This window comes from Drosophila miranda (genome assembly GCF_003369915.1).
Source record: "Drosophila miranda strain MSH22 chromosome Y unlocalized genomic scaffold, D.miranda_PacBio2.1 Contig_Y1_pilon, whole genome shotgun sequence".
NCBI lineage: Eukaryota > Metazoa > Arthropoda > Insecta > Diptera > Drosophilidae > Drosophila > Drosophila miranda.
The window spans coordinates 25,850,216-25,870,932 of record NW_022881603.1 but is presented as its reverse complement, the minus strand read 5'-3'; the positions used below and the strand labels follow the sequence as shown (position 1 = coordinate 25,870,932).

Below are 20,717 nucleotides of genomic sequence, written 5' to 3'. Positions count from 1 at the left end.
GTGGGTGGCCTATCTTTGGGCACACACCCAAGCACAGACATCTAACGCTTTCGTTTCCATTTCCGTCTCGAAGGCCCGTTTCGTGGGGAATGCGTTAAAGATCTTACCCCGGAACATTGCCGATTGTACGGGCAAATATATAGCCGTCTTGCCCGAGGATTTTGTAAACAAATAGAAAATGGAGTGCGAATTTCCCTTCTATCCACGATCCACGCCCTAGCAAGGGCTTGCCCCATGGCTAACAATCCCAAAGTCGTAGTGGACTCTAAGGGTACCATCCCCAGACTGGCCTTCACACGCGATTTCCTGCACAGATCACAGCCTCAAAGGCAAAGTCTGCCAGGCAGGTGTATTGGTCGATCTTGAGAACGAGGCTCGGTAAGTCCTGGGCCCATCCTGCCACAGAAAACTGTTCAATGGCGCACACAGAACGGTGTAGTGTGGCCTGCCATAAAGATGGGTTATAGGAGAGAGATTCTCGTTTGTTGTACCACATTTACTCTGGAGCTTAAGAAAACCCGACTGAAAATTCGGAAGAGTTTTTCCAAAACAAACGTTATGATGACTCCGGTCCAGCGGGCTCTAGTTTCGGTTTTTTACGTTAAATTGTCAGGTAATTTATGACTAAATAAAACAAGTGCTCGACTTCAAAGCATTTATTGGACTGGTCGCAGCCAGAGATAGCAATAACTCCCCGACTCCACCGTCGAGCCGATCTTGAATGCGCAGAGAGCAGTACAAGAGCGCGGCGTGTGAGAGCAAAAGCTCTGCTCACAACATCGCACACGCTAAGATCGGGTAATTACGATCGTTTGCTGCAACATTCCGGCCCCGTTGAAGACCTCCGGTGCTTCAACCGTCTATTGGCAGTTTTGCCAATTTGTGTATGGGGCGTTTAATTACGCCCGCGGGTGTTCGCACCTCGGCGACGCGCACTCTCCCATCTTCTCCCTTGATTGCGGCCACCACTCGTCCTGTGGTCCACTTCTGTGGCGGTGTGTTGTCCTCGTGGACGAGCACTAGACAGCCAATGTCCAAGTCTGGCCCTTTGGTAGCCCACTGGTGACGCTTCTGCAGGCTGACCAGGTAGTCCTTGGACCAGCCCTGCGAAAACTGCTGCTTGAGCGCTGACAGCATTCGCCACCGCTTCAAGTACGCGAAGCTTCCCCTGCTGCCTCTGTCGTCGTGATCTGATTCGGGCGGCACCGAAAGAAGCGGCTGCCCGATCAGCAGGTGCCCTGGCGTTAGCGCTTCTCCATCGCTGGGATCGTTGCCTGGGGACGCGATTGGCCGGGAGTTGAGAAGAGCCTCTACCTCTACCAGGTGGGTGCACAGCTCGTCCGCGGTGAGATTGGCGTTGCCCACTCCGCGTACCAACCTCTGCTTGGCTGATTTGACGGCTGCCTCCCACAATCCGCCGAAGTGTGGTGCTCTCGGTGGTATGAAACACCACTCGACGCCTTGGCGCGCTGCGTACGCCTTGAGCCGGTCCTGGTCCCTCTGGTACGCTTGATGCAGCTCGTTCAGCACCTTGCTCGCGCCCACGAAGTTGGTGGCGTTGTCGCTGTGCACCTTCTCCGGAAGGCCTCTTCTCCCGATGAACCTTTTAAAAACAGATAGAAAACTATCAGTGGACAAATCTGCTACAAGCTCCAGGTGAACAGCTTTTGATACAAAGCAGACGAAGACGGCTACATATGTCTTATTAGGGGGCCTGCCGCGAATCTTGAGAGACTCGTAGAATGGGCCGCAGAAATCTACCCCACAAATCAAAAAGGGCCGAGCTCTTCGCACTCTATCAGCTGGCAGGTTTCCCATGATCTGTCCCTGTAGGACTGGCTTGTATCGGAAGCAGTGCACACAATTTCTCAGGATCCTTGTACATGCTTCTCGAGCATTGATTAGCCATATCTGCTGCCTTAGCAACGAAACCATGACTTTGGCGCCTGCATGGTAGTGAGTCCGATGCAAATTGCGAAGATAAAGCGTCACGAACGTCGTATGTATGAACGGGTTTAGTCGTTGAAGATGCGGTGACAGGATTTCCGACCTCGCTAGCTTGTGGAATTCTGGTCCCAACTCGTGTCTTTGGACTACTTCTACCAGCCTTAGAAATGAGACCTTAAGTTCTTTGGCTGACAGAACGACCTCTCGACTACGCTTGCTTCCTTGTAGGAACCGGTTTACATATGCCATAGTCCGAAGCAATTTCTCAAAGGAAGAGCATCTTTCAATCAACTCGATGAAATCATTGGCCTGACACTTTGCCACTGAATGTGTTGCCAAACACTTCTTGTTTTCCGACCGTTCCATTTCTGGGGACAACTCAACCTGATGTAGACATGGCCACTCCTCAGAATTCCTGAGCAGAAATTGGGGACCCTCAGTCCACAATGAGCACGTTACACCGTCTACGTCTGTGCCACGTGACACCAAATCGGCTGGGTTTTGCTCAGTAACGTGCCGCCAAGTCACACCGCTTGACGATTCCTGGATTTCAGCAACCCTATTGGCCACAAACGTTGCGAGCGTGGCTAGATCCCTTTCCAGCCAGTACAAGGTGACTTGGGAGTCCGACCAAAAGTTCACACTTTCGATCATGAACTTGTCCAGGAGCGGTTTTACTTGAGCCCATAAAGTGGATAACAGGAGTGCTGCGCACAATTCGGGTCTTGGAATCGATTTCGTTTTGAGAGGAGCTACTCGAGACTTTGCGGTAAGAAGCTTAGACACGACACTTTTACCATCACTGGTACGGATGTAAATGCAGCATCCGTACGCTTCACCTGATGCGTCTGCGAATCCGTGAATCTGAACGCTTTTATGCGTGGGAAGGCCAATGTAGCGAGGTATGGTTATCTTGTCTAATTCAAACAAATTTTGCTCATGGGAACCGACTCGTCCCAATCCAACTTTTGCCGCCACAATTGCTGCAGCAATATTTTTGCCCTCGTTATTAAAGGACATAATAACCCTAATGGGTCGAACAATCGGGACGCAACTGACAAAATGTTTCGCTTTGTAGGGGTCAATGAATCAAATGAGTCATCTAAATGATAATGGAACAAATCATTTTGCGGATTCCATCTAATTCCGAGCGTTTTAACAGACGACGAAGGGTCAAACTGCAGCGATTTCTCCTGGCCACTATCGGACAGCAGCTGGGGATGATTTAACGCCCACTTGGCCAACTTAAAACCCCCGGATTCTAAGACCTCACACACTTCCAGCCGAATACGTTCTAAATCTTCCAGACTGTTTGCTCCAGTAAGCATATCATCGACGTAAAAGTCACTTTTTATGACTTGTGATGCAATAGGATGGGACTCAGCATAAACGTCTGCCAATTCAACGAGACAGCGGATGGCCAGAAATGGAGCTGAGGCTGTCCCATAAGTAACCGTATTCAGACGATACGTTTGAACATCTACATTTGGCTTATCCCTCCACAGACTCAATTGGAAATTTCGGTCTTCTTCGGCGACCTGAACTTGCCTATACATTTTGGAGATGTCAGCTGTGAGCGCAAAACGATTGAATCGAAATCGGGCAAGAGTTGCGTAAAGCTCCCTCTGAATAGTTGCACCCACCATCAAAGTCTCATTTAATGAGATTGAAGTCGATGTTTTGCTCGATGCATCGAAAACGACGCGTAGCTTGGTGGTTTTACTATCAGGTCTCAGGACACATTGATGTGGAATTTAGTAATGGCGTCCTGGAGGAGTGCCTGGAAGCAATGACATGTGGCCAAGGATGAGATACTCTTTCATAAACTCCATATACAGATCATGCAAATACTGATCTCGTGCAAGTCTGCGTTCTGGGGATAGAAAGCGGCGTTTTGCCGTCTCGAACGAGAAACCCAACACGTTGGGATTTATTTTAAATGGCAGCCCCACTTCAAAAAGACCCGATTCGAGCCTGCGTAAAGTTTTGTTCGCAAGCCAATTGTTCAGCTGTATATACAGCCTTCGACTTCTCTGGGACCTGTTCCAATTCCCAAAAGCGCTCCACCAGAGAGTCGAGAGAACAATGATCGCTACCAACAGCGATATTGCATACAGCATCCTGTGCTGATGCCTTATATTTTCCTGATACAATCCATCCCAACAATGTTTTCTGGATTGTTGGATGTTCGGAACTTGCCTTTAATTGGCCTACACACATTAACTCAAAAAAGGTTTCTGCCCCTATCAACAAGTCAACCTTAGCAGGCTTGTAAAACTGCGGGTCTGCCATCTGCAGGTTTGCTGGTATCTTCCATTGGGCGAAATTGACAACATGATCGGGTTGGTATGTGGAAATCGACCTTAACACCCAAAAATCGGAGTCAAAGTTGTGATCGTTGATACGAGATTGGACAGAAGTGTGAATCTTGTGCTTTATGACGGACGAGTTTTTTCCAACAGTTGTGATATTAAGGCACGACTCATCACGGCGCAATCGTAAGCGCTGGGCTAGATCCTCGGATATAAAATTAATTTGGGAGCCGGGATCTAGAAGTGCCCGTGCATACTGAAATTGTCCGGACCGATCTTGCACCTTTACAACAGCGGTAGCAAGAATAACCTGGTCAGCACCAGCAACGTGACTAGAATAAGCTGTTTGAGGCTCAGACGATGACGAATGTTCTACTGGCACAGAACTATTCCCATTTTGCTGTGGCTCAACCCCGTATCGATGAAGCAGAGTGTTATGGGGCTTAGAGCAAGGGCTTGCTGCCTTGCACCTCGTCACTGTATGACCTGGCTTCAAACAATTTATGCACAGTCGGAGTTGCTTGGTGATATCGAACCGTTGAAGAACAGGAAGAACTTCAAACGATTGACAATTGCTTATGGTCTGATTCCCCGCGTGGCAATAGCTACATTTCGAATCAGCTCGCCTATCCGTCTTTGCACATGAAAATGACGATTTAGTGGGTCCTTTACTTGTCTCTTGTTTAGTTTTACCCTTATTCCGTGTTGACTCTTCGGCAGCTAGATGCTGATAGCGCCGATTCAGCTGGGCTGCGCACTCGGACCAAGACTGTATGTGAATTAGCATCGCGCTATTTATGTCTTTTTCACTTCCTAACGACTGCAGAGAAGAATATATGGCTGACACCGTGTCAATGAGGGACCTAAGGCATGAAGCAGAAGCTTTTGTTGTGCTGGGAATGTCAAAAAACTGCGAAACAGTATCAGAAAAGATCAAATATTTTTTGTCGTAAACCTCCTTCAAACTATCAAGAGCCTTCTCATAATTTTCTGCAGAGATCTGAAACGCCTTCACTGTTCCCAATGCATCGTCAATGAGACACGACAGTAAGTGGTTGAATTTTTCCACATTTGATAATATTGGGTCGTTATGCACCAAACTCTCGAAAAGGCTTATAAAGTTTTTAAATTCAGCATGTTTTCCACTAAACTTGGGGAGATTCATTTTAGGCAGATGTGATGAATGACGCTGGCTACTCCTATCCCTCCTCTGTATTCGCTGAGTTTCGGGTTCTTTAAGTGCAGACATGTACAGAGCCTTTGTGGTAACACACATATCCTCGACCGATGCTCGTAGATCGTTGTTGGGATTTAAACAATCCACGTCTGCCTGTATATCCATCAACTTTTCACAATAATTTTCGATCAGCTCGAGTCTGCATTTAAGGCCGTTCTCACACGCCTTAGATCGCCCATCACCCTATCGTGTCTTTGCATTGCTGTTGCTAACTTTTGCAGGACTTTTGGACCCCCTCCTTCTTTTGAACCTCCTTCCCTGGTAACAATTACCCTTTACCTTCCTCTCATTCTGGCGCTTTCCCCTACTTCAAGAGGGTCGGAAAGTAATGCACTGGGTTTAGACAATGGTTAACCAAAATACTGTAGGGTATGCAAAAAAAATAAGGAAGAACGCGAAATTTCCACAAAAAACTATGTATCGGCTTCAAAGGGTTAACGCAGCGAAACAAATTATGCTGCCAATGCACACAACCAAACGCAGCCAAATTATGCATAATTTGGCGCAACGATAGCGTTACCGAAGTAAAGGCAGCGCCAATAAGCGGTACTTCGCAAAAGAGAATTGAAAACAGCGGCAATGACCGGAGCGTCTGATTAGCAAGTACCGTAAACCCTCATCAATTTGCACTTTTCTTCAATCCACCAATATTCCGCATATAATAAATATTTTATGTTGCTGGCTGTTCACTTTGGTTTATTTTATTCCTTTGTGTTTTATTTAATTGGTATTCCAATTCAACGAGGTGCCAATGAAATTGAGATCAGTGGCCAAATAGAGAAACACAGCGCACAAAATGGTGGCTTGGTTCTAGCACTCAATTTTTTTCGCACTAAATACCTGAGAATTCGGCATAGATTAGCCGAACACTTTCCTTTTTTGTTGAGTAAAGATGAATCCAATTTGTCGCACAAAACCAGCCAGCTAGAGCTCTATTCGCAACAGAACAAAAAAAAACCAATGACTTGTGCCGAGACAACGAAGATGCACTGTAGGTAACTGGTTTGTCGTGCGAATTTCCACGAAATGCTGGATGCCGATGTCCCTGCTCGGGCGCCAATGAAAATTCGGAAGAGTTTTTCCAAAACAAACGTTATGATGACTCCGGTCCAGCGGGCTCTAGTTTCGGTTTTTTACGTTAAATTGTCAGGTAATTTATGACTAAATAAAACATGTGCTCGACTTCAAAGCATTTATTGGACTGGTCGCAGCCAGAGATAGCAATAACTCCCCGACTCCACCGTCGAGCCGATCTTGAATGCGCAGAGAGCAGTACAAGAGCGCGGCGTGTGAGAGCAAAAGCTCTGCTCACAACATCGCACACGCTAAGATCGGGTAATTACGATCGTCTGCTGCAACACCGACGAAATGGTCGTCAAATGGCAGGCAGGCCCCTGGTTTTCTGTGTCCTGTGTACGCCTTTCTGTAGTCAGAATAAATGCGATACAAGCATATATTATCTGTGTGTGAGTCCAATATTTAGTAAATGAATGAAACAATCAATAAAATGGCATTAGAAACACAAGCGATAGGCGATAAGTGATCTCAGTCGCCTATAAATCTCTCATTTCTATGAAGATATGCCAGACATCCCACTCACAAACCGAAGGTCAATGTGCAGCGAGTTTCTAGAAGTTGGAACCTTCGCTGCGATCCCATGACGGGGCATGCTTCGGGCTTCATCGCGTGGCAATCGACAGGAGACTCAAGCAAGCTGCTTTTAAATGAACGATGATGAGCTCATGAGGTCACTTTCTTGGAATTAGCTCTTATGCTATGCTCCGTTTTCTGATTAATTTCTGTTTTGTGGCTGAAACTCACAAAGCTAATGCTGCCCAGACGTTTGGGTAAAGAGTAAGCTCTTGTTTAAGGGATTTATTTTGCTCATTTGCTCATTAATTTTATATTTCTATGCTGTCTGAAATCGGTTTCTCGGTTTAGGACTGGGTCGCCTGCAGAACCCTCTGTATCCACGGCGTGTAGGCTAGGACATTCGTGAAGACACTCACGCCATTGCAGGGCTTCCTGGCGAAGCTCACGATACCGAATTGAATGTAACGGGGCTGCCCATCGTACAGCACGGTAGCGCCCAGCGGGCCACCAGAGTCCCCCACGCAGGCATATCTTCGGAAATCCCCGGCACAGATGTGCGTGTGATCGATGCGGTAGCCGTGCCTGGCGCAGGTGTATCGATCGATTTGGGTCAAGTTGACGGTCTGCAGGACGGAGGCCCGCTGTCCGCCCCACATCAGGCCCCATCCGGTTATAGTGTACTCCCGCAGGCTGTCCATCCGTTGCTGCACTGTCGTGTCCAGCAGAATGCAGATGGGTCGGATGTTGGCTGAACGAAGAGAGAAGGGTTTCTGTATAGAGATCCAAATAGAGTAAAGGGGGGATTCCCACCTGTGTAGACCACACTCTGTTGCATTTTCAGCAGAGCAATATCGTAGTATTCCACCGACGTGTAAAATGCATGCCTGTAGACGTTTAAGACGGCGTGATCCGTGGGCGGTGGGGCACACTCTCCCTGCCTGCAATCCTCTACCGTCCTGGTATCGTACTCTCCCAACCGCACATTCTGCAGGCGACAGAATGTTCAGAATGTATCTGGGCAGTGTCTCTGGGGAATACCTACATGGGCGAGTCCGGTTGAATGCAGTGCGCGGCGGAGAGCACGGTCCATTGGCGTACAGGTGCGCCATCCACTGAGTGGTTCCCAGTGCTGCATCCTCGCCGCCGGCCACCCTGGGCCACATAGTGCTCGCGACACCGCAGTCCTCTTCGAGGAGCTGTCCATATACGCTGCCACATCCTCCAAGGAGCAGCCAGGCCACCAGAGATACCAGAGCTATTATCGCCGCGTTCTTTAGCCTCGAAGCAAACAAAAGTGAATGCTGGATGGAGGCGCCTCTGTTCTCCTCAATGGTTTTTTTGCACCAGAGATTTGCTTATATTTTCTCCGAAAAACCCGAGAGTAAGTTTTAAGATGGGCCACGAAATTTAATCGAATGTTTTGTTGGTCAGGGGAGGTCACAGCCCCCAAGATAGGGGCCTGCCTCTTTGGGGGTGAGTCTGGCATTCTCTGGCGACTCGTAAATTCCTGCAGACTCCATAAATCACGCAATAGAATTCTAATTCTTGGGGCCAGACACCAGAGCATGTGGGAGATGGAATCAATCATTGTTTTTAATGCACAAATGGGGAGCAATTACAGTCAGCTTTTGGGGCCAGACAAAAGAATTCATCGCTTGATTTATACCCGTTGCCCCTTGCGGAATACTGGGAACAGCAGCTAGACTGTTCCCAACGCATTGGTGAAAGCAAAAGTAATAGTTTTCGATCTTTCGGCCATCAATTAGCACCTGCCCTGCTTTCCGCCCGCACTGAAAGCCGACCACGGCACTGTATAAAAGCCTCAGGTGGCCAGAGACGGCTTCAAACTTTCAAAGTTACTTTGAAGTTCAAAGTCAATCTTCAAGTACCCGACAATGGCTTGCTTTGGCCACGCTCCGATAGCTGTATTTTTGCTGGCTGTAGTCTTCAGTTGCGCCCACGAGTCTTGGGCGGACTTACGCGGAGATCTGCGGGATTTCGTGGCGATTGCGCCGCGTCGACGCATCGGCTACATAGCCGCCAGATACTGGTGGACAGAGCAAGGGTATGACTTCAAAAAGGTGTTTCCTTCGAAGACAAAAGAAATTCTAAATTCTTTGCATTCCAGAATTCAGCGGACCTGCAAGCGCCACTGAAAAGACTGCACGAAAAGCACATCAATGTCGATGAGATGCTTCAAATATTGTTCGAAATCATCAACTGGGGGCCGCAGAATACATAGATCTAATCGAAATGTATTTTAATTATAGTTTTTCTTTGTAGTTTTGAGTGTTTTTCCACTGGGTATTGGATCCAGGGGGTATACGTCGAAGCTGGATGGTTGAGGATGGTCTGAAGGGATGAAAGAGTGGACAGCCTTCTCAGAGAACTCCCCTAGATCTCTTTCAACAGAAAAGAAGACAAGAACCTGGAAATATGAGGAGGAATACCTAGAAAAGAACAGTCAATGTTTTGGGATCAAAAGGATATCGTTTTTCCCACTACAAAATACTTGATTTGTGGAATACCATTATCTTTCATGGAATCGTGGCATTGCTTGAACCTTTGACCGAGTGAATGTTTAGCCAGAGATACTCCGCCGCCCCATTTTCGATGGATTTACCCCCTCCAAAGCCCTACCATCCTCAGGTTTTACCTATAGAGCGTGCCGTGCCGCTACAATGTGGAAAATCAGCAAGAGGGCAAATTCCTCTATGGCAACACGCACAATATGCACTCATTAGTGCGGCATGGAGTGGTGGTGCAGTGGCAAGTGTGCGGGGGTTGAAGACAGAAAATCCTCATTTATTTTAATTTCCCTGTGTCCCATTGAAGAGAAGATGGGCGAGGACTCTCCCTCTCTCTCGCTGTGGCGCCTGAAAAGTCACTCTGTCTCCGTGTTAAATGCCAGCCATGGAGGCGGCCACATGCAGCATGCAACATGAATGATTTTATTCAGTGCTCTGCCGCTCTGCATCTCTGGAGCTCTGCAGCTCTGCAGCTCTGGAGCTCTCTCTGTAGCATAATTTGTCGACATCGACATAGTTTTTATGGCTGGCAGTGGCGCTTGCCGCCGGTTTATTTGCCACAAAATGCGGCCATATAAGCGTTGCCAAGTTTATTTTGGAAAGAAGCAAATTGCTGTCACTGTCACTGTTGCTGAATGTGCAACAAAAGTTGTTGCACTTGCAACGCCCACATAGAGTCAGAGTCAAGCCAAGCCGATCCGTGCCCCACCCACATCATTTTGATGCAATTTTTTGGCTGACGCTGATGCCGCAGAGGCAAAGGCAGAGGCGGCGAATGGGAACACGTTGCCTCAGCTGGTGGCATGCAACTGTTTGCTGTTTCTCCATTTTGCTTGACATTAATTTTATGGCATGTTTTTCTTGCTGTTGCCGCTGCCGCTGGCGCTGCCGCGCGCTTAAATTGTCGCATTTGTCTTGCCGCTGACTGGGGCTCCTGCTGCTGCTCCTGCTGCTGCTGCTGCAGCGTGTGGCATAAAGTTTTGTGTAATCCTTTCAATAACAAGCGCAACGTGGCGGCTGGCTTTCTGCTTCGCCTGGTTTTAGTTTTTGGCTACACGAAGTTGTGTCGTACACGTGTTCTACATCCATGCCACACACACACACACAGAGCGTGTGACAGTGCAACAGAGTTAATCAATTAGTAACTTAGACAATGTTGCTCAGGTTTCGTGTTTCGGGGTCTTTTCTTTAGATTTCAGATTTCTCCCACTCCTGCTCCCACTCCTGCTGCTCCTTACGGCTGGTAAGGACTCATACTGCTGGCAATTTATGCTACGAATGGATTCTGTAATGAATTTTGCAAAATAGTTAAATTGAATTCCATGCTGCTGCCGGCTCCATCCACAACAGATGCCCTTGTTATTCCAACTCCATGCCCTGCTACTGCTACTGCTGTTGTTGTCATTTGGCATCAAGTAAAAGTAAATAATTGCTGCTTAAAATGCTTCTCAGGAGATGATACCATGTTCGGGCACTCCCTCCTACCTTCTACCGTATTTTGTTTTCATGCTTGGCCCAGCACCGAGCCCTTTGGCCTTGCTTTTTTTGTGGGCTGGGGGTGGCCTGAATTTTGAGTGGCATCAGTACGAGTAGTCCATCTATTCTTTTTGATACCCTACATTCTTGTAGAAGGACAAGGGTATGCCCATTGATGTGGCCTTCCATCATCGATGTTCCATGAAATTCCCTACGTCATAAGCCCGTATCCTACTGCTATTCTACCACTCCGAGAGATGCTGCCCAATCACTGGGTATATCCTAGTTGGATTGTCCCTTATAGGTGCCCTCTTTTGTCCTTTTTTCGGTTCTATTCGGTTGCAGACTCGTTACCGCCTTAACTGCAATATCGGTTACAGAACTCAGCGACCCAGAACTCTAGAGCTCTTCTCTATTTCAAAGTTGCTGCTGCTGCTGCTGCCTTTGGCTGTTTTCTTCACTCCTTCAGCCGGCACTCGTTTCCCCTCTCCCCATCTCCATCTCTGGTACATTTAGCCTTTCGCTCCTCCTTTCCTTCTGCTGGTTATATTTCGACCAGATTGTCTGTATTTGCGGTTTGTGCGTACGTGACATGGATGCTCCTCTGCCGCCATAGATGGATGGATCGGCTCGCCAGCATTTGGGAGTTCGGCAGGCGGACACGGGATGACAGCTTGCTTAAAAATTAGTTTTAAAATGACAGTTGCTGCTGCTGCTGCTGCTCCTGCTGCAGGCCATATTCTGGTATCATTCAGAGATGCCTTGTAATCCGTACTTGCTTCTCATACTCATATTAAATTGACCGCCGTCTCTCCCTCTCTCTCTCTCTCTCTCGTATGATGTGTGCGTGTGTGCGTGTCTGTGTGCATTGAACTGCACGTTTTCAAACTTTTACCCGCGCTTCATTCCGGCCAGCCAAGGGTCGTATCCCTGCCCGGCTTTGGGGCTCTGTTGATTGGTTATTGACTTTTAACAGAAAAATTGATGTAATGCAATTAGTTTTACAGCCCAAACGGGCAAGCGGAACGGAACGTTGTGCTAAACGTGCTCTTTGTCGGCGTCCAACGAGAGGGAGGTGTTTAATGCATGTGTGTTGGGTGCTGGGATACGATCTAAGGAAGGGGATCTGTTTGCATATCCATGGGGGTTGATTCTGGATTCATTAAATGTGTATTTTGGGGCTTAATCAATAACAAAGGTGTGCTCTTGCCTCTACCTCCAGGGTAAATGAATCCCTGCTACAGATATCTCTGCTTATTTAGGCCCCTGCCTGGGAGATCCCATATCTAATCGGGCCATCGAAAAGCTAATCGACAGCTACATAAATGCTGAAGCAACCTGCAAGGCATGTCCTGCCCGAAGGCTGGCCATCAATTACACGCATGTGCAACGAAATTGAACCATAACGGAGGAGCGGGTGGCAGCAGTATCGGAATACCTCGCCGCCGAATATGCGGCCAAATGAACTGAAACCGGAAGCCACCAGAAGGGGGTGGCGCTGAACCGGGGGTAGTGGAAATTTATTGCAGTTGTGCGAAACAAAGCGTACAATTTTTGCTGCTTAATTGAAAAATATAAATTGTTGCCACATGTACAGTATGTCTGGTGTGTGTGTGTGTGTGTGTGTGTGTGGGTGTGTGTGGATCGGAAGTAAAGTCAAAAGCAGAACAAGAACATTAATAACACTGCCCCGAAAACGGAAATAATAAAAGCCATTTTAACGATGACGCCAAATATAAAATCAACAGAAATTGTAGTCGCACATATAAATGGCTAAATATTGTGGCACCATTTGCGACTGCCAGTCATGACTGGGCGGCTGTCAAGGCGGCCGTTAAACGAGGCAATGGAGGCCAAGAGCAGTCGGCGATTGACATAGCTTTTCAGTCAGGGGTTTGGTTCCTTCAAAGGCTGACTTTTTAGTGGATTTTGGAGTCAAAAAGTAGTATTTTGAGAGTTTGTTCATGAAGAGCCGCTTGGTTATGCGATTCACATGCAGGCTACTTGTCGTAGCCCCCCCCAGCATTCCATTGGGCTCTGGAGAAAGTGAAAACCTTGAGGAATTCCACTCCCTGATCCTCTCATCATAGGCGCTGGCTATTCAGGCAGTAATTTAAAAGCGGAAAAACGACAATCAATGCGAGTCAATATTTGTCAACTGTAAACAGCAGAACAACATGGTGATGGTGGAGAGGAATACAGTCACTGCCAAACGGCAATGGAAGACACAACACACACACCCACAGACACCCACAGAAAAAGTCAAGTGCAAACAGCAAAAGGGGGAAAAAAAGGAATAACAGGAAAAAATGCGACATGCAGGTGGCATAAATGGGAGAAAAAAAAAACACACACACACAGACAGGCAGGGTGAGAGAGGGGAGAGGCGCACCTATACATGCACAATTATCACGGGGTCCTTTGATGATGAGCTTCCTGCACATCAAAAGCCAAAAATAGAGCAACTATAAGGCACGGAAAAGGCCAAGAGCCCGTCGGATGTTCGGCCAACGCCAAAAAGTATTCGAAATGGCTAAAAACGTAACGAACAAACAGCGTGCTCCGATGTCAGCCACACACAAATTTCATAGCTACATGGAGGCACACCATCGGTCCTTTTCCCCCCTTCACCGGCGTTTGATTGAAGCAGCGCCTCTGATAGACAGATCCAGCAACCATTTGGGCACTTGGGCACCCGCAAAGCCCTCGAAACCCCAAAACATACACAGAAACGCACTCGCATCCACGAATGTGTGTGTACATCTGCTGGAGCATTCATTGGGGGCGGTGTGGGGTGTGGGCTGGGCGGCAAAGGCAAACACACCTTGACTTTTGGTCAGAGATATTCTGATTTGTTTGTGTTTCTACTTTTCGAGCTTAACAAATTAAGCGCTCAATCTGTAGGCCACCGACCATACAGCAGACAATACAAAAAAGAGCTGCCAAACGGACGGAGACCGGAGACCGGAGAAAAGGTAGCCCATGAAATCAACAAGAGAAAAAATTATCATCAGAAAAAAAAACACTACCAAAGGGGAAAATAGCTGCTAAAGATGGAATAGAGGGACAATGAATGAGGGAAAACCAGTAGATCGAAGCATGAAATACACTTAAATATAGAAATTGTTTCAAAGTCTCACTCGATATTTAATGAAAAGACTACCTTTTGGATGGTATTTCTTCCTCTATCGAGAGTACACCAGAGATTGCCACAATTCTGCTGAATTTTTGCTAAAACCCATGGCGAAACGAAACACAATCAAAACGAGGGGGAACGTTGTGAGTTGCTGCGGACACCGCAACTCTACATTTATACCCGATACTTAGTCAGTATGGCTCTTCTCCGGTAGACGCCGCTAATATTAAACGACACGACAAAGAGTGCGTGCGAGAGAGACAGAAAATCAGTCTGAGCGTGACGTCGGGCGCTGCGTAGCCACTGCAAATTGATATCTTGCTTTTGGCTACAAAAATGATCCGATCTGATCCAGATTCAGCAATCTGATAGATATAGTCATTATCTATGATTCTGCGTTTTTAGTTTTCTCGAATGTGCAATATTGTGGATGCAACAGATTTTCGTCCTTTGTGTGGGCGGAAGGGGGTGAGGCGAAATTCTGAGATATACGTTTTATAGTGAGATCTAGCAGAAAAGCGGATACCAAATTTGGTTACTCTAGCCTTAATAGTCTCTGAGATTTGTGGATGCCCCAGATTTTCGTCCTTTGCGGGGGCGGAAGGGGGTGTGGCGAAATTTGGACACGAAACGGTCAAGGTCCGATATCTTTGTAGCAGTGACATATCACAGAAGTCTGGATCCAAAACATCGTTGCTCTAGCTCTTATAGTCTTTGAGCACTAGGCGCTGAAGGGGACGGACAGACGGACGGACGGACGGACGGACAGACGGACAGACGGACAGACAGACAGGGCTCAATCGACTCGGCTATTGATGCTGATCAAGAATATATATACTTTATGGGGTCGGAAACGATTCCTTCTGGAACACAAATCTAATATACCCCAATACTCATTTTGAGTATCGGGTATAATTAGTATTTATTCCCGCAAAACAAAAAACAAGAGAAAGAGAAAGAGAAAGCGAAAGATTGAGGGAATCGCTGCATTTTACGTGACGCCAAAAGTCAACTCTTCGTTAGTTCTGTTTGTTATGGCCACCCTTCCAGCCCCCAGCAGCGCCAAGGCCCCCCTGCGTGTGATGTCGTCGTTTCCCGTTTGTTTACATTCGCCAGGTGGTGCCAGAGGGGGGTGGGGGGCGGTGCGGGTCGAGTATGTATTGGCTCCTCGTTAGAGCTGTCGGCCCTACACCGCGCTAGTTTTCTGATGAATTTATTCGCTAAACCTGTTTATTATTTACTTATTATTAAATCACACAGCAAATTTGACAGTTTCAAGCGTTGGCAAGTGTCAAAATCAATCTGCCACAAAAGATGCTTCCGCCCAGCCCCGGGAGTAAGTGCTCTCCCGCCACTCTCTCCCTGATGGCGGCAGAGCTGTGAGCGTTGTTAATATTTTAAGCTGTGTAATTAATTTAAAACCTTGTAATTAATAAATAACACCAACGTGTAAGTGGGCGGTGACAAACAGAATCAGAAGCAGAAACAGAGACAGATAAGCGGTAATCATTAATACTGCGTGGTGGGGGGTGGTGTGGGGGGGGGGGGCGGTTAAATGGATTTTACTGGATTTGCCTGCGGGCAGAGTGTTCTCCGTCCGGGACAAGGGCGCCGCAGTACAATAATTGTGCGTGCTTATACGAGTATCCGCTTTTATCCTGTAACTAATTCAATTCGATCGGTTATTTAGGACAACTTTTCATTGTCCTATTAGAGCATTTCCATGCACTGCCACGGGGATATTCGTATCGTTTCCTGGCAGCAGCACTTAAAGGACAAACTTTTGGCGAAATTTGGGTCAATTAGTTGCCAGTCAACAAGTTATTATTAATTTACAACAATTTAATCGACATTGTGTAGAAAATAGTTTTAAATCCGCTTAGCTCTCAGGTTTTCACGTAACAAAAATTAATGTAACGAGGGGGAACGTTGTGAGTTGCTGCGGACACCGCAACTCTACGGTTATACCCGATACTAAGTCAGTATGGCTCTCCTCCGGCAGACGCCGCTAATATTAAACGACACGACAAAGAGTGCGTGCGAGAGAGACAGAAAATCAGTCTGAGCGTGACGTCGGGCGCTGCGTAGCCACTGCAAATTGATTTGTTCCTATTGGCTATAAAAATGATCTGATCTGATCCAGATTCAGCAATCTGATATATATGATCATTATCTATGATTCTGCGTTTTTAGTTTTCTCGAATGTGCAATATTGTGGATGCAACAGATTTTCGGCCTTTGTGTGGGCGGAAGGGGGTGGGGCGAAATTTTGAGATACACGTTTTTTAGTAAAATCTAACAGAAGTGCGGATACCAAATTTGGTAACTCTAGCCTTAATAGTCTCTGAGATTTTTGAATATCCCCAGATTTTCGTCCTTTGCGGTGGCGGAAGGGGGTGTGGCGAAATTTTGAAACAAACTCGTCTCGGTCCGATATATTAGGAGTGTGGATACCAAATTTGGTTGCTCTAGCTTTAATAGTCTCTGAGATCTAGGCGCTAATGTTTTACTCTAAGCAAAGCCGCCTATGCTACGTGTGTGTTAGAGAGAGACAGGGCGAGAAAAAATGAAATTGTTTTCTTGATGCTGGCTATAATAATAATACGATCCAATTCAGATTCCGCAGTCTTAAAGATATGGTCATTATCTACAACTCTACGTTTTTGGTTTTCTCATATCTTTAAAATTGTGAATGCCACAGATTTTCGTCCTTTGTGGGGGCGGAAGTGGGCGGGGCAAAGTTTTGAAATATTTTTGTAGCAGTGACATATCAAAGAAGTCTGGATCCAAAAAATCGTTGCTCTAGCTCTTATATTCTTTGAGCACTAGGCGCGGAAGGGGACGGACAGACGGACGGACGGACAGACGGACAGACGGACAGACGGACAGACAGACAGACAGACAGGGCCCAATCGACTCGGCTATTGATGCTGATCAAGAATATATATACTTTATGGGGTCGGAAACGATTCCTTCTGGACGTTACACACATCCACTTTTACCACAAATCTAATATACCCCAATACTCATTTTGAGTATCGGGTATAATAAGTACAGATTTCAGCCTCATATCCGAAGGAAATATGAACACAAATCTGTAGCTTTTCAAATATGTTTGAGACTAATGTGCTCTGAGCGTCTTCAGCAGAGTGTGTTGCCATTTATTTTATTTAAAAGGCGACGACTAGTGGGTTCTGGTTTGGTTTATTGCGAGGGCTTATAGCTTATCGAAAAGTGGCAAAAGGTGTGCGGATTTGATATCTATAGAGGATTATATCGATTCAAGACGGTGTCGATGGACTGTGTCGGATTGAAGATCTCTTCTAAGACGATAGACGAGGTGCTTGGTTGCTAGATCAAGACTTAAATCAAGGGCAGGCTTGCCTTAAAGCAAAGACTATACAATACCAAGATGTCGCATGAGGAACAAATGCTTTTTCAATTTTCGTTTGACGCTTCAAGGTACGGGCGCGCGGGGCTAGTACTTCAATTCTCTTTTACGCTACCTTCGCCACCGAAGTGCTACTCGGCTTCGTCAATGCCTCGGTCAGCACGAGCTCGAGCCAACCCAGAAATATGCTTGTAGTTGTGTATATGTGTGTATGTCCTAGGTCGGCACGGCCATAAACCGGTTTCGCCCGCAGCATATACGGCTTTTAGCTTCACACACAAGCGCACTGAAAGCATGCTAGTGGCTGCGTGCCGAAACCGTAGGGCAGCGTGGTCGCTGATGTCTTTGGCGCGGCACAGTGGGGACTCAGCCGAAATAGTCAAAAAATTGTATGAGTGCTTTAGATAAATTTAAGGTACGCATCTAATAGCGAATTTTCCAATCGAATTTTCAAGATAGTTTTAGTTTAGGAGATATGAACACTCAAAGTTTAAAATTTGTTCAGTGTGCAAATATTTATTGACTAACTAACTAATTTAGCAAGCTGAGACGGCCAAAGGTCCCACTGTGCCGCTCCAAAGACATCGGCGATCCGCGACCACCGCTTCGACGGTGCTGTTGCCGAACAGACGAAACCGATGGGCAGCGGGGTCGCGGTAGAGACGAAGTACAGGCGAAAAGGGAATTGAAACCCCGCGCGCTCTCTCGTGCCTTTTGGGTCCTAATGTTAGGACCCGCCATAGAACAGCTTTTTGGTCGCTCATGCGACATCTTGGTATTGTATAGTCTTTGCTTAAAGCCAGCAAGAGCGCGCCAGATTGCGAGAGAGATAAGGAAGGCGAAAGCAAGAAAGACAAAGGCGAGAGAACGGCTTCTGTGGTGAGGGAGGGATATGTTGTGTATGTATGTATGTATGTACATGTCGGAGATTTATACGAATGAACAGAAACTACGTAGTAGATTTATGTATGTCTGCTGTTATGCTTTCAGTTCGCATTTTTGCTGAGAGCGAGGCTGGCGAGCGGGAGAGTGAGTCGTCTCAGCCGAGTGTGACGCGGTGATGTTGTATTTGGGAGAGAGCGAGATCAAAAAGCAATGCTAGTCGGGTAATGCTTGAACTGAGAGAGATTTCAAGAGAGAGGGAGACAGCAGCGCAACGCACTGCGCGTGAGGTTCAAACAAAAATGCAAGAAAATGAGGAGCCCGCGACCCCTCTGCCTCTGGCATACAAGGACACCCTGTATATGTGTTACAGGGTGGTACAGTGGGTAGTGCAAAGAACAAACAATGAGGGCAATCATCTATGAATATTAGTGTTGGGTCGTTCATGAACGAACGAACAAAAATGAACTATTCATGGATGTGAACGAACTGAATAAGTTCATCTTATTCGTTCTTTTTCGTTCATCGTTCTTTTTTGTTCATCGTTCTTTTCCGTTCGTTCTTTTTTGTTCATCGTTCTTTTTTGTTCATCTGTCGTTCTTTTTTGTTCATCGTTCGTTTTCGTTCGTTTTTGTTCCTCATGTTCGCTATGTTTGAGCTGGTATGGCAGCTCTTTTTGTTTTGCTCATTTCGTTTTGTTCGCTATTTTCGAGTTGGTATGGCAGCTCTTTTCACATTTTGTTGTGGCGGCCTCTGGCAAGAAAGTTGAAAAGAAATTTAAACTCTTTTGAAATGTCGCTTAAACGTAAATTTAGTGCTTTATGGAATCACTGCGATGCCATAGATGACAAAAAGGCAAAGTGCAAGTACTGCAAGTAGGATTTGAGTATAGCCGGAGGTTCACAGAGCAATTTAACACGGCATTTGAAGTTGAAACACCCAGCTTCTCTCGATGAAATTGAACGACAAGGAAGTACTGAAGCCAGTTATTCTGCCGCCACAACATCGCAGCAAGAAATAACTGCATTTGTTCAGAAGCCACCGACAGCGCGTAAAAGTGAGCAATTAGACAAACAGTTAGTGCGAATGATTTCCAACGGCCATCATGCTCTCCGGATCGTGGAGGAGCCGGATTTTAAGAAGCTGATAGAGGACGTTTCAAATTGCCCTGGATATAAGTTGCCCACACGTAAAACGCTGTCTATTGTGCTACTTCCAAATATACACAGTGAGTTAATTGCCAATGTGAAAGAGAAGATAGCATCTGCATCTGGAGTTTGTCTAACAACTGATGGATGGACATCGCTCACCAATGAGAGTTACATAGCTGTAACCGCACACTTCATAGACAAGACGAATATGGAACTATCTTCGCATATGCTAGCTTGTGAAGCGCACACAAGCCTCAATCTTTGCTCTTTTCTTCAGGGTGTTGCAGCTGATTGGAAAATTGAAGATAAAATTACTGCAATTGCATCAGACAATGCTGCCAATATCGTATCAGCGATAAAATTGGGAAATTGGCGCCATATTCCATGCTTTGCCCACACTTTGAACATCATTGTACAGAAAGCACTGGGACCAATTGACAGTGTAAGGGTCAAAGCAGGGGCAATTGTAGAATTTTTTAATCGCAGCTCATCCGGATTCAAGAAGCTCAAAGAAATTAATAGCCAATTAAATCTTCCCGACCTTAAGCTGACACAAGATGTGCCTACACGTTGGAACTCAACATACAAAATGTTTCAGCGCTTGTCTATTTTAAAAGATGGAGTTATGGTGGTCATTTCCCTTCTACGCCCTGAACTAGTACTGACCCAGGCAGAATGGGAAATTATTGATGGTGTATTGCCAGTGCTGAAGCCATTTTCTGAAATAACAACTGAAATTTCAGCAGAGAAAAATGTCACCTTATCAAATGTTATTATAATGGCCACATTGCTGCATCAATCCATAGCCAAAGCTATTCCAAAAGATGATTTTCTACGGGCAGTCGTAGAAAAACTCAAAGAGCAGTTGACCGTACGTTTTGGCGATTTGGAAAATAATATTTTGTATGCAGAGAGCACCATACTAGACCCAAGATTTAAAAAACGGGGTTTTAGGTCCGATGAATGCTATGAAAAAACAGTTGCAGCTCTACAATGTAAGATCGCTCAAACGGGATTGGTTGATAATGTTGCTGATGATCTGTCTTCACAAATCGAAACCGTCA

General features: G+C 46.4%; 1 protein-coding gene across 1 annotated transcript; it reads right to left on the bottom strand.

Annotated features, from left to right (window-relative positions):
* Positions 1-7,375: 7,375 nt before the first annotated feature.
* LOC108159395 (serine protease grass-like) lies at positions 7,376-9,447 on the bottom strand. The gene is made up of 3 exons (XM_033395971.1): positions 8,132-9,447; positions 7,900-8,074; positions 7,376-7,837 (listed from the first exon to the last, which is right to left on the bottom strand). The coding sequence occupies exons 1-3, from the start codon at positions 8,291-8,293 to the stop codon at positions 7,434-7,436; spliced, it is 741 nt and encodes a 246-aa protein (XP_033251862.1). The 5' UTR covers positions 8,294-9,447; the 3' UTR covers positions 7,376-7,433.
* Positions 9,448-20,717: the final 11,270 nt, after the last annotated feature.

Coding starts and splice junctions, on each gene's coding strand:
- LOC108159395 (XM_033395971.1), bottom strand. CDS start 8,293: ATGGACAGCTCCTCGAAGAGGACTGCGGTGTCGCGAGCACTATGTGGC. Junction 8,075..8,131: donor ATTCAACCGGACTCGCCCAT/GTAGGTATTCCC, acceptor TGTCGCCTGCAG/AATGTGCGGTTGGGAGAGTA. Junction 7,838..7,899: donor ACAGAGTGTGGTCTACACAG/GTGGGAATCCCC, acceptor CTCTTCGTTCAG/CCAACATCCGACCCATCTGC.